The sequence below is a fragment of the Syzygium oleosum genome, unplaced genomic scaffold (genome assembly GCF_021117445.2).
Source record: "Syzygium oleosum isolate NSW1041296 unplaced genomic scaffold, Sole_v2.1 Sole_v2.01, whole genome shotgun sequence".
Lineage (NCBI taxonomy): Eukaryota > Viridiplantae > Streptophyta > Magnoliopsida > Myrtales > Myrtaceae > Syzygium > Syzygium oleosum.
Genome location: NW_026607485.1, coordinates 2,795,587 through 2,809,680, shown reverse-complemented (window position 1 = coordinate 2,809,680; position 14,094 = coordinate 2,795,587). Strand labels below are relative to the sequence as shown.

Sequence of the window (14,094 nt, the reverse complement as noted above, 5' to 3'; positions counted from 1 at the left end):
GGGTGCGCATTGTGTTAGCAATTTCAATACAACAGAGAAGTGAACTTCGATTCTTGAGAGAGTATTCTTTCTTTTTGGTTCCTTTCGAGAAACCCATTGAATAAGGAATTGGCATGGGAATTGCTTGCCAGAGTCCAAATTGCCTAGCACAATATTGTGGAGAATATACCTCAAACCCAGGATAGAATCGACCCTTGAGTGAAGTCCATATGGGAAGATCTACTGCAGACAAGGCACAAATCCAGAAAAGCCTGTATAAATTGAATCGAGCCTGATCAAATAAATAATCAAATTCTCCATGGTCATATTTAAAGAAAATGACTTGGTCATGATTTAGTTCAAGGAAGGCTCGGAGATAGAAGATGAAAGGAGGCGCTTGAGAAGCGATATGTCGAGGGGCACGGTTCAGCAATCGACAGCCTAGAGGTAAAGGAAAAGGTCTTCTATACCCTTGCAGAGACAGATGGGGAAGATAACGATCACCTCTACTGAAATGAGAAGGGAAATACAGAGCCATCCATGCTTGAAGTATCCAAAAAGCACCCGAGATAGTTCCAGAATCCCCAAACTTCATTGCCCGAGAGGCGTGAGTGAAGCCTCTGTACAAAACTGCAAGAACAAGAGGGGCCAATGCAAGGCATTTTCCCATGGCTAAGGTTGCGGCAATTTGCAGATAGTCTTTGCAAACCTTAAGGGCAGGACTAAAGAACACGTATTTTGATAGCCAAAAGAGCATGAAAAGAAGATGCTCATTCTGGGTAACGGGACCCGAAGTTCGGTAAAATCGAGACAAGAAATTACTGTATGCTAGAGCATCCTCAGAAATAAAAGGAGTGGACAGTACAGGCAAATCCTCGACAGCATGGCCGACTAGTTCAAAACCCGCTATGGCGAATACATCGAGCATAGTGATGGACATATGTCCCTAAGGAAAAAAGAAGCAATTGCTGGAAGAAGACCAGAAAGTGATGGCGGAGCCCAATAGTCCACATTCCAGGTCATAAGATAACATACTGACCTTAAGAGCGACATCGATCCTAGCAGCTGTCCATAAAAGTTGAGTTTCTTGGTCAGCCTTCAAGCGAATAAATCATTTGTGAAAATCTTTTTTGTAAGAAGGGAAACTTTGAAATCGAGAAGACCCGGTGGACCACACATCCGTAATAGAAGAATGTTGCAGTGCCAAAGTCTCATCGTGCTTATATGGGAAATGGAATTGGAGATTCACAGGAATATTGAGATGGTCCATGAAGCTGGGGCCTAGAGAGAAACAGTTACATTCATCCTCGACAGCTTTCAATAAATGGAAAGAGCAATTACCAGCGTGCAGATCTTCTTCAAACTTGTCAAAAGCCGCGATGAAGTCGCTGGCAGAATATTCAGGTTTTTTGGACGCCATGAGAAATGATAGATCAAGATCGGACAAATATTCAAGAAGGGATTTTTAGGGTTTAAAGAAGAAGACGCGACGGTGAAACGAAGCTTTTACGAAAATGTAGGATGAAGAAGATGATTTGAAAAGTCACGACTGTTTGAAGAAAATACAAGGTGACGTGTCCAAAGAATATTGGATGAGGAATTCGTATTGACTGCTCGAAAGGACGTCAAGGGACAGAAAAGCATGATCATCGCCTAGGGATTCGTACATGGACAAGGTACATCTTTAAAAGAAATAAATTCAAATTTATTCCTTTTAAAATGGGGCATATGTTAACACTCAAAATTACCCTTGGTGGGAGTGGGTCAATTGCAAGTCACAAAGGATATAAAACATGGCCCACATAGCATGAATCCGGAGAAAGGCCGTAAATTAGGCCTAGAGGCATTGGAAAGATTTGGAGCAGTTATCGACATGACACGTCATAAAAGTGTCGACAAGTCCAAGATTACGAGCTTTGCATATGACATCGACAAGTCTAAAGTCACGGGCCTTGCACATGATGTCGACAAGTCCAAAATCACGAGCTTTGCATGTGACGTCGATGAGTCTGAAATCATGGATTAAATACATGGTGACACGTGGTAAAGAAGTTCATTTCCACGCGTCAAAAGATAAAGAAATGACCGTGGGCGTGAAGATCAAGGAAGTTAAGGAATGAAATTTAGGAAACAGCAAGACACGTGGAAGAAAATCAGCTATTACGTGATGCCTAAGGAGCGTAAGCAACATCAACAAGTCAGGAAGCGGTTAAAGTGCGAAACGTAAGGAAGTAGAAAACGACTTTCAAGGAGAAGTGGCCGGTCAACGGTTATCAGGCTGCTCTATAAATACTCAAGGATTTCCGACGTAAAAGACCCCCGAACAACACAACACATCTTTATCTATCTTTACTTTTAGCACATTAGGAGTAGTCGAAGTTATAGCTTTCAGATTCCACGTCGTAGATTCAATTCCGGCGAGAGTCTTTGTCAGGTCCGGCATTGTTGATTAAATTCCAGTGTTGTGCCACCAGTTCAACATCGTCGATTAAATTTCGGAGTTGTGCTTGGAATATAGCTGTTGATTAGATTCCAGTCATATTCTCTCAAGTCGCATCATTGATTAGATTCTGATGTACCTTGAATTGCAATGTCATATATTAGTTGTGTCGTTAATTAGATTCCGATATAGCTTGGTCTTGGCATTTGCAAGTTGTCATCTCATTGTTAGTATTGTCGAGTTTGGTGTATTATCGAATTGAGTTGTAAGACATAAGTTGGGCTTAATAAATGCATTTGACATTCTCTATCCGAGTTTGATTCAAGACCCTAGTCTCTTCTAATAAAATCCGAAACGCAGCATTCGGTGAAAGATTTTCGACGGGATAAAACTGGCGAAACAGTCTCATAACGTGCTATGGTTGATAGTCCAATCTCAAGCCTGAGATACAACTCGTGATCGTGTGATAAATCGGCCAATCCTATCAACAAGCCGTTGGATACTATCGTTGATTTAATCGTTTTCTAAATTCGAATGGATATGGATATTATCTTGGATGGTGGATGTTATCTTTAATTTGATTGTGATTTGATTTGATTAGATCTTTCTTGTCTTATCCAAAAAATGGAATAGATGTAGATAAGATAGGGTACATTTTAATTGATAGCATTGCATAGTAAATTGCATCACGTATTTGAATTGATCCTAAATAATCCCTTTAAAATAAATCAGATTAATATTTAGGATCTTAAAAATGGATCGAATGCTAAGATAAGGTTTATCTAGTTAAGATATTCCAATTTAAACTAGGACTTAGTTGAGTTTAATTTACTAAGATGAATTGGATAATATCTTAATCAAGATAATTCACTTTCATGATTTATTAATTTCGAATTTTAATCAACCCAAATATTTCATCTTTGAATAAATGAGATTATTTTCTAGGATAGATGATATGTTTAACTTAGGGTGTTTAATTAATTCCGAATTTTAATGAAAAATACTAAAAAGTATCATATGCATGTCATGTAGTTTAGGTCATGTCATATTACTATGCCATGTGTATGCCATATAGTTTGCATATTAAGCTAATTTAATTAGAAATTACACGTCATATAGAATTAGGTGAATAAATTCCATGTCCTGCCACGTCATATGCCATGTCATCGTGTCACGTCTATATGACACATCGTCACGTGTGCCACATCTATATGACACATCGTCATGTGTGCCACGTCATCGACATGTAATCATTCGTGCCATGTCATTAATTGCCTGTCATATGTTTTGTATGTTAGTGTTATTTAATTAGGATTGCACATCATGCTATAATTGTTGCATTAATTATTGCCCATCATTAGAATTAGGTCATGTAGTTAAATAACATGCCATGCCAGAGTAGATAATATTTTCCATGTCATTGCATTAAGAGTAAGCTTGCATTAAATGCATTGCACTTAGTTTAGTTCTCATAAAATAAGAGAAAACCCTAAAAAAATTTGAGTGGAATTGTGTGTTAATTAGAAATCATATTTAGGTTGAGAATTTGATTTTCAAATTATCCTAGTAAATGCTTACGTTGCTTCTAGGTAAGCAAATTTCTCCCTTACCCTTGCAATTTAATCATCACTTTAATTATTGGGTATTTTATTATTGGTTGCGCACCTGCATGATCACCTCACATGTTAGTGGGTATATTTAAGATCAATTCAAGCTGCTTGCAAAGCTTTTTTTTTTTTTGAAATAAAAAAGAAAATGTACCGAAATGGCGTTAGAATAATCTAGAATAATCAAATCCCCAAACCGATAATCTTTGTTTCGTAGGAGTAAAATAATTCTCTTAATACTTTACTTGGGTTTTTAATTAACTCACAAAAAATAGATTAGTGGTAACCTTTAATTGAAAATGATCCGGCATGTGAAATAACTTAAACCTAAGTTGCGAATTGATATGGTTTGGGAGAGCACAAGCTAAGTCTATGCTTATTAATCCATTAGCCAACCTCTAGATGGTCCACCCTCTTCGGGGAGGTCGCGATAATCACAAGACTAAGAGTTCCATTAAGCATATGATACTGTATAAACTGACGATTTATCTCTCAATATAATGGGAAAGGTACCAAAAAAGTCATAAACCTATTGTATTGGGTACCTAAATTAGTCTTAAACCTTTCAATTGGACCAATTTAGTCTTAAATATTTTTATATTGGTACTAATTGAGACCATCCGGCCAATTTAGGCCAGAAATTAATGATGTGGACACTGGCTGTCTTATATGGGACGGCTATCGCTGATGTTAACATTTTTTTAAAATTTTTTTAATAGTTTTGCGAATTTTTTATTTTATTTTATTCTTCTTTTCTTTCCTTTCTCTTTTTTCTTTTTTCCTTATTTCCCTCCACTAGTTGCCAGCCTCCGTGATGGTTGGCCACGTAGGACGGCTGGCTGCACCAATGTAGGACGGCTAGTGTCTATGTCAGTAATTTCCGGCCAAAATTGGTCATATGGACTGAATTGACACAAATGCAAAATGTTTAAGACTCAATTGCCGAAAAAAAAATTATGATTAAATTGGATAATTGCAATAAATTATGACTTTTTTGGTAATTTTCTCAAAGACAAGACGTAGACATATAAAAAGCTTCTTATTAATTTCGTTACGAAATGATTTCGCAAGATTATATTTGACTCAATCACTTTCTGCACAAGTTGAATATTCAGAAAAGTAAAATTCCATGCCCCTTAGCAAAGAAAACTCAATCAAAGTTCTCTATCTCTAGCATTGCCAATGAAAAATAAAAGTTGATGATTTCATAGATATCACTTGACTTTCCGTTCTACATAAAATGCGATAGATAGGCATTTGGCAATATTTCAATATAGAGTGGTTCCAAAAAATAACTAAAGGACGGCTACAGCATTTCATCTAATTGGCTACACACATTGGATTGTCGATCATGGAGGCTAATGCCAACTTTTTTGATAGCCAAAAGCAAGCCCCACCTATTGGTGCGCTCTTTAGTGTGGCTACATTCCAACCTTCATTATTCATCTTGACTATTCGCTTTTTATCATTTTTTTTTCTATTTATAATCTCCATTATTCAATTTTTAGATCTTTTATATCTCTGGGATATAGACATGGAGACCTATTGACCTAGAGACTCATGAAACACCCTACAAATTTTAAAAACCGATCAAGACTATAGCTTTGGCCTATACATGTAATCCTAACTCAAAGAAGTTTGCACGTAATAATAGTTTCCCCAAAACCTCAACCAACTGTGCCAATCTCGAAGTTATTCATCCTCTTTATGTGTGACTTCTTTTTCATCTTGAATCTCACTCAACACACAAGTTTTCTTATTTTCTATAGCTCCTTCGTTTCTGTCCACTAGGCACGGAGCATTTGCTTTTTTTGTTCCTCTCTAGATTTAGTATCATCCCGTAAGATACAGAGCGAACATATTTATTAGGGTAGCATGTATTACAAAGGGCTTTGCTAGCATAATAGTTTTTGGGCCATTGTGAAAATAACAGCATGCTGTGAGCCATAAATTCTTGAATAAGTGAACTCAAATAATTTATAATTATTATTTATTTATTTATTTGTGATAAAAAATATGCTGTTAATCTCACAGTAGATCAATGACCATCATTCAATCATTTTTCTATTAAAAATCCAAGAAATGATTTTTCTGGTTCTTTTAGAGGTATTTGCAGGGCGATCACCAAACTTGAGCCCAGCAATGGTTGGTGGGCCGCTCAAAAAGCCCAATCTGAGTAAATGCATGACCAAATTAGCACAATTGGCCCGTTGCCACTACTTAAGAAACTAAGGTTAGATTTTTCGGACTTGTATTAGGGCATCTATTGAAAGTATAGATTTTTTTTAGATCTATTATCGATGTAAAACATGCTTCATGCACATATAGTTGGATGATTGGCATGTAGAAGAATTCCATTGCAAAAGCAACTTAAAAAGCACATGATATTCGTCCAACAATCAGTGTGAAAAGTTCTACACCGATGATGGGCCTAATAATAATTTGAATAGTATTTTATTATCACGATAGTGCTACAGAAAATACCTACTTTTTGGACCTCCAAGGCCAGCGCAATTTATTAGTGTGCTAGGGGATTTGGCAATTCAAGATTTGGAAATTTCTTGTTCAAATCCTACTAATTAGGTGCAAATTTCTTTAGGCCAGGGTCATCTATACAGGCGAATGGCTTGGACTTAACCAGCTTATGGAGCTTGTGTGATGCTCTGTGAGTCTTTGAAAAGCCGGACCTCTATGCTTGTGCCCTTGGATTATAACAAACAAACAAAAAAATTCCTATTCTCTTTCCATCTTAAGTAGGGGTGTTAATGGTTTGGGTTTCCATGATACCCCAACCGACCCGAATATGTTTGGTACATGTGTGTTCATGACTAGAATTGTATAGTACTCGAACCGAAAACATGGTTCGGGTTACGTCAGGTCGAGTCGAGTTGCAAAAGACAATAGTGAGGGAGACTTTCTTGGAGGGTGTTCTCTGGAGGAAGACAATAAATGATTTAAAGTGTTTCGATTCAATTTGGTTACCTTGGAGCCTGAGATCGGGTCCATTAAGGCCGAACTCGGATCTGTCAAGCTCAAGTGTCTAACACTCTCGGGGTCTTAAGCCCATCTTCGATAAACCCGGGCCTAGGTGCCTAGGACCTAGGCTAGGGCACCGTTGTTCCGAGCCCGGCCTTTGTGGACCTTGTCGAGAGGTCCGGGCACGAGCACTGAGTTCTTGGCTTTGGCCTCCATAGACCCCAGCATAGGTGCTAGGAATCTGGGCACGGGCACCTAGAATTGAGATCTCAGGCCTGGGTGCTAGGTTCCTGGGCACGAGCACCACAGTCTGGGGCCCAACCACTATGGACTTAGCCATGGCCTCCATGAACCAGGGTCCAAGCATCGAGGACCCGAGCACCGATGCTAGGGTCCCAAGCCTAGCCTCTGTAGACCTGGGCTTGGCCTCGATGGACCTAGGCCAAGGCATTAGGGAGTTGGGCACAGGGAACGGTGTCTCAGGCCTAGCTTTTGTGGGCTCAAAACCGGTGCCTGTTGTCGAGCCCTCGACGCCAATGTTGAGGCCTATCGTGGCCGAGCCGGGTCCATAGAGGTCGGGCTCGGGACCTCGGTGCCTGTGTCCAGTTCCCCGCTTGCCCGTGCCCAACTCATTAGCGCTCAAATAGTATATGTCTTTGAGAAAATAAAAACAAGTTTTCCTTACAAAACGATAGAAAATAATTTCTAGTTCATTTTCAGGTTTCAATCAACTTTTGGAAAAACATTGCCATTTTTATAAAAATGACTTTTAGAAAATTATTTTCTAGAAATATCTTATTTTCTATAAAATAAAGGGAGCCTCAATGCACAAGTCACATTCGTGTGAATATTCCACACAGAAATTCCAAACCCTTAGCAAAGAAAACATGGTAAAAGTTCTTATCTTTAGCATTGCCGGTCAAAAAAGAAGTTGATGATTTCATCGATGTCACTATAAAAGAAGTTGATCTTTGATGGGGGGAAATATGTTTCGGAATGACACACATGCACGTACATAAACTGTGATAAATAGGCTTCGGACATCCTAAACCTATAGGCAGATTTCAATATAGAATGGTTCCGAAAAGTGACTTAAGGACGGCCACAACATTTCATCTAATTGACTATATAATTTGGATAGTCGGACCATGGAGGTCAAGCGTACTCTCTTGGTAGCCAAAAGCAAGCCCCACCTATGGGTGTCCTATTCAGTTTGGCTATAGCCTTATATGCCAACTTCCCTAATTCATCTTGACTATTCTCTTTTTATTTTTTGGTTCTTTTTTTTATCTTCCATTATTCATTCTTCATTTTTATTTATATTTCATGGGCATAGATACGTAACTCGCTCATTTAGACACTCGTGAAGCACTCTACGAGCTCAGTTAATGAGATACGAACAGGTAACCTCCGGTTCCCAAAAATTCATTAATGCCCCTATCAACTGTGTTAATCCTCATATTGTACGGGTGAACGGCCTGAACTTAATTAGTCATGGGTTTTGTATGATGTTTCATGAGCTTTCAGATAGTAGGTTTCTAGGCCTGTATCTTTAGATTATATAAAAAAGAAAAAAGAAAAGAGGAAGCTATTTTCACATTTGTGGTCATTGGGACAATCTTCATGGGAATACAAAACTTCAGCAGTATAAACAAATGGATCTTAAAAAATCCCACAAGATGCGACCGGATTCGTTGACCGGTCGGTCACATCACAATCCAAAATGCCCTATTTTGTTTCATTCTGCTTAGTAGTTACTCATTTTGGTTTCATTATGAGAGCATTTTAGGCAACTTTTCATTGTTTTGGTCCACATGGCTGTGCACGCTCTAATTTCCTTATACAATGATGTTGATTTTTTTTTTATTTTGATAGATTTTGCATGAATTGTTAATTGATGTGGGACAGAGGTTTCTAATGACATTATATAAATTGACCCTTTTACAGATTAACATTCTCCATGACCTCATGTTTGAAAATATTCGAACTAGCCACTTGAAAGGAAAAGATCCCTCAAAAACCGTTCCGCTTCGCAAGTGATTCATGGCACAAGGATAGTGTGAGAAAGTAAATCGCGCTTTCAATAGTGAAACCCCCAATCATGATAACACGATACATCCCTCCATGAATTGCATTTTGAAATTAAAAAACGCAGTTGTTATTGCGAGGCGTAATGTCGGTTCAATGCATTGATCTTGGACTGGAGGGCCATTATTCATGAGATGAAACGACAACATGAAAATAAAAGAAATGGCAAGAAACGGGAGAACTGCAAGCAACAAAGCATTAGGGCTGGGCTAACTGGGAAATGGTGAATGGGTAAGTGAACAGTTCAGCTTCATCGCTGAATAATTTGCTGGCCGCGACCACATTGGCGGCTTCAGTAGGATGGTAAGGGTCCCAAAACAAGTACTCGTCCCTGTTCTTGCATGGGATTTGGTTTTTCTGACAGTTGATCCGACCATGCTTCCGTCCGTGCCCACAGCAAGCGGTTGTTGTGACCTTGAAGCCTGAAATTAACAAGAATTGACAAGAAATTGTCCACCCATTCCTCGTTGAGCTTGATAATAGAGATACTTATAAAAGTAAAAGATATTAGCCAAAGACATGGTCCTAGAATGTATATTAATTTGACCAAGGGCAAGTCTTTTGGACTATTGAATGCAAGTTTTGAGTTGGACAGCATTTGGGTCAAGAGATGTATAATGGAGTTTTCCTTTCCACCAACTGTATTACTGAAATTGTTGGGCGATTTAACCCTTAGAGAGTTGGCTTAGTGACTAAGAACCGAACTTAAGTGCGTGAATTAGATGCATGATTCAGGTTGAATTTATTCACCACCAAATGCAAACGATTCTATGTCCGGGGCTACTCATCTGGGTTTCGGCTTGCGCCTTACTTGGGCCGGCCGTGATGTTAGCGAGCTACTTCATGGGTTCAAAATCTGCCTATTTAATACTCATTATTAATTAAATGGCTCTGGTATATAGTAAGGGATTTTTATTAGGTTCATTATCAGTGTAAAATAGTGTTGATACATTTATTGGTGGATGGTCGACATGTGGAAGAATTCACTTATAGATTTAACTTCAAATATGCATATCGTTTTTCTAACAGCTAATGTGTAAGGATGTTCTTACATTGCCAGTCGACCCAACAATAATCTTATAGTGACTCCACCTCTAGTTGATTCCGTTCTTAACTTTTGTTTACATGTGAGTTCATAACTTCAGTATTCACAAAGAATGGAAATGAACAAAAGTGTGGAGCGAATTCTTTATGTTTTGTTAATAACCACATAGTGAAAAAGGCTTAATTTTTTCTAGTCAAGTCCACTAATGTTCAAGAAACTTGACTATGATAGAGGTCGTCAAATTCGTTTGCCAAGTTATTTTGGGCTGAAAATGAAAGAGGAAAGGGGTTACAAGTCATCTCTAATCAAATCTACTCTTAGACACTTGGAATTGTTGCGTTTGTACTATGTAGTGTCAACGTTATAAAGACTTTGTTCACCCAAATAGTTTGACATCGTTTCAGCACCGGAGAACTTAACATTCTCAATGGTGGCGGATGAGTCGAACACGTTCAACATGACATATGTAAGATAAAATCTATGCAGAAAATTTGATGAGAAAATCGTCCAACAAACACAAATAATTTGGATACCGTATAGCGATGGGTTGTCTAGTAACTCTTGGAAAACGGCGGAAGCATCCCGATAAGTGAATTTAGCATCAGGAAAGTGCTTGTTCAAGTCACCGACGAGAGATTTAAGCTTGTCGTTGAATATCCGCATAGCGACATTGACATAGCCTATGCACTGCGAAAACGTTGGAAGACTACGGGCCAATACAGATGGTGTGCACCCAATCAAGTTTGCCCCTGATAGGATCATCTTCCTCGCTCCGTGGTTGTACAAATCCTGGAATTAAAGGCACAATCTTTCAGTCGGTTTTAGGCGTGAAATAAAAAGAAGAAAAAGGCGACAGAAGTTCAGGAAATTGAATGCAATGCAAAAGCAATAGATAACGAAAAACACCTTCATCTTCTGAGAATATGTTTCGACGAGAAGATTGGCATACAGTTCTGGAGTGTATTGCTGACTGAGATTGGTAGAACCGAAGTAATTTCCGAGGTAATCGTTATTGCCGATGTCGACGTAATATAAACACTTCTTTAGATGAAATGCAGCCGAGTTCTCATCTCCTAAAATCTTCACCATTTCTGAGACTGTGTATTGGTGCTGCTTCAGTTGATCAGTAAATGTTGCTACGTTACCCTGTAAAAAGGAAATATATGAAGAAATTATGCACAGGTAATTTTCATACAAGTATAGTTTAAACTTGATTGTTGAAAGAAAAAATAAATTCAATTCCTTATAACTTGGAAATGTTAATGGAATATGTCAAAATTTGATTAGATGGTTTTGGATCCTTACATGCGAGGACCTGGATAACAAGAATAGTTTAATAGTTAGGTGCTTACATGTTACAACGTCATTGCCTTGCATGGCCCAAAATTCCACGATCTAATTTTGATTTTAAATGGTTGATGGATTGGTGACTAATGTCAAAATGACAAAATAAGATGGATGGCGATTCCCTAAATTTAGTGTTATATCGAACTGACCAAAATAATAGGGAAATTTATTCATATACACAGAATGCTCCAACATGCTCTCCCACCCCCCTCTCTCCCTCTGCCATAGCCACTGCGCCATGCCACGTTTGGTGTCGCGCTACACCGCACCATGTCACTGCCGTTGCACCCCACCACCATCTCTCTTTCTCTCTCTCTCTGAAGGACAGGGGCTCGCTTGAATGGTGGCTGCTACGACCTTAGCCAACCTAGATTTGGGGCCGCCGGAGACTAGTTAACTCAAATATGAGGTCACAGCCTCCCTGGCGGCTTGATTTGGCTAAACATGGAGACACACAGCGGGCAGCAGTGGTGGGCTAGGCTTGGGGAAGGACACAGTGCGGTGGGTCAGAGGGTCTAGACGGAGCCTTAGCGACGATGGCGGTGCGTCGACTCCAACAGACAAGTGTGAGAGATAGGGGGAGGGTAAAAATGAAAAGAAGAATTTGGACAGTTCAAGAGGGTAAACTTTAGAGGATCCAATCTAAACAAAAATTGACTCTGGAAACAAGAAAGTTGACAAGAAATTAAATGTCAAATGAAATGTACCAATTGCTTCCCAGTTCTATCAAGAATTCCAGCACCCGCACAGGCATAATTGACCCCCTGAAGTATATCTCTACCACTTGCATTTGCATATGGAGGAATAAAGTTGTCAAAGCCCAAGAACTGCTCTGCAGGTAAAAAAAAATTATTGCTAGATGTGAGATTATGCTCATTTTCCACTCACCTTGCGCTGAAAAATGAGCAACACAAGTAAAATTAGAGCCTTTTTTCTCTGGAAATTTATAAGTAGAATCAGAGAACCTTTGCATTGCAAATGCACATTTCCGGTTACGTCTTGTTCATACTTCGTTTTGGTACAAAATGAAAATTTTCTCTTTATGAAAACAAAAACGTTTTATTACTCTAATGTTGAACTCCAATGTAACGATATAATTAAGAAACGGTATGTAAATTACCTATGACGTCAACGAAATTCCGACCGTTGCTGTACCTTCCGGTTGGTCCGTTGGGAAAATCAATCCCATATGGCAGGAAGCCAGGTCTAAGGAAAGAAGGAAGGTTGACGTTATTGCCATTGTCGTTCATGGAGTCCCCGAACACGAAATAACAGGGTACCAATGGCTTTGAGACGAGCTGCTTGAGGGCTAGCAATAACACAAGCATAATCAACTTATAGTCGGATTGAAATGCCATTTCTCAGAGAAGGTATGATGAAAATGAGCAAGAAAAGTGTGATCGGGGAATTATGTGTTTCAGAAACGGCGGGACGTGAAGAATTTAGTGAAACATTTAGCAAGCTGAGCAAAGATAAGTGAAGAAGTTAAAAGCTAGGAGTGGCTATTTATGGGGAAGAGTTAAGAAAATTTAAGGGGAAAAATGCCTCAAGATTGCCCATTGATTGGGGCGCGAATTCTAATTTGTAAACTGAAGATTTGTTCAAATATTACATGTGCAAAATGTTTTAGATCAGGGTTATTTGGACAAGCCAAAAGTCTTCTGGACTTAATTGGACTGTGGGGCTTGTAGGTGATCCACCAATCAGAGGCCTCTAAATGGTCGGGTTTCTGTGCTTGTATACTAAATCATGAAAAAAAAATAGTAAATAAAAGGTTTCCACGTGAAGTAATTCCAAAGTAGCTAGCGAATGTATAATTAATGATGTAGATTCTTTCTTTGTTCCTTTTGTTTGGCCATGCCCTAATGATGTAGAGTTAGGTAATCAGCCAACCCTCTAAAGACAACCAAAACACGTAAAGGTAAAGGGCATACATATATTCAGTCAAGAAAGCTAGTTATTTAAGTAGTTACTGTAAGAATTACCATTACTGAATTAATTGAAACTCGTTGTTTGTGCTAAATGAATGTCAGTGGGAAATGAACATAACAATGGTTAGGCGGGAAAATTACCCCATCAGTCATAAACTTTTTTGGCAATTTAGTCATAAATTTTTATGTGAAAATTCAATGTTGTGACATCCTCAAATTTCGACCCTATTTGGGATATAATGAAGTGATTATTCATCGATACACTGTTAGTTAAATCTCGCTATGAATTGATCACTTGTGAGAGACTAACTATTAGAGAAAGGATATTAAGGAATTAAGTACGCACGACCTGAGAACTCGACCATGGATTGACAAGTCGACCATAAGAATTGACGAGGGACAATTTTTAGCCATTATAGACCGATCAAGGAACGGTTATAGAATGTTTCGTCAATAGTATACAATTGGATCGCGGGTGATTCTGCCTGACCATTATGTGGATTACGAACGACCCTAAACCAATTCCTAACGATCGTGTACTTCGAAACTAGTGATTGACTCATCGCAATTACATGGCTCGAGAAAGCTTAAATGTGGATTGATATCAAGTCAACCACAGGTCGAATACGCGTAACACCTAAAAGCCGCCTGTTAGTTTGAGATATACTAAAGTCGTAATCG

General features: G+C 38.7%; 1 protein-coding gene across 1 annotated transcript; it reads right to left on the bottom strand.

The window, feature by feature from the left end:
• Positions 1-9,145: 9,145 nt before the first annotated feature.
• On the bottom strand, positions 9,146-12,840 carry LOC130140463 (GDSL esterase/lipase At4g18970-like). The gene is made up of 6 exons (XM_056319860.1): positions 12,603-12,840; positions 12,371-12,376; positions 12,190-12,314; positions 11,042-11,281; positions 10,669-10,924; positions 9,146-9,512 (listed from the first exon to the last, which is right to left on the bottom strand). Exons 1-6 carry the CDS (start codon positions 12,838-12,840, stop codon positions 9,289-9,291), a joined length of 1,089 nt encoding a protein of 362 aa, XP_056175835.1. The 3' UTR covers positions 9,146-9,288.
• Positions 12,841-14,094: the final 1,254 nt, after the last annotated feature.

Coding starts and splice junctions, on each gene's coding strand:
- LOC130140463 (XM_056319860.1), bottom strand. CDS start 12,840: ATGGCATTTCAATCCGACTATAAGTTGATTATGCTTGTGTTATTGCTA. Junction 11,282..12,189: donor ATAGAACTGGGAAGCAATTG/GTACATTTCATT, acceptor TCCTTTTTACAG/GGTAACGTAGCAACATTTAC. Junction 9,513..10,668: donor AGACAACCCATCGCTATACG/GTATCCAAATTA, acceptor TGTTAATTTCAG/GCTTCAAGGTCACAACAACC.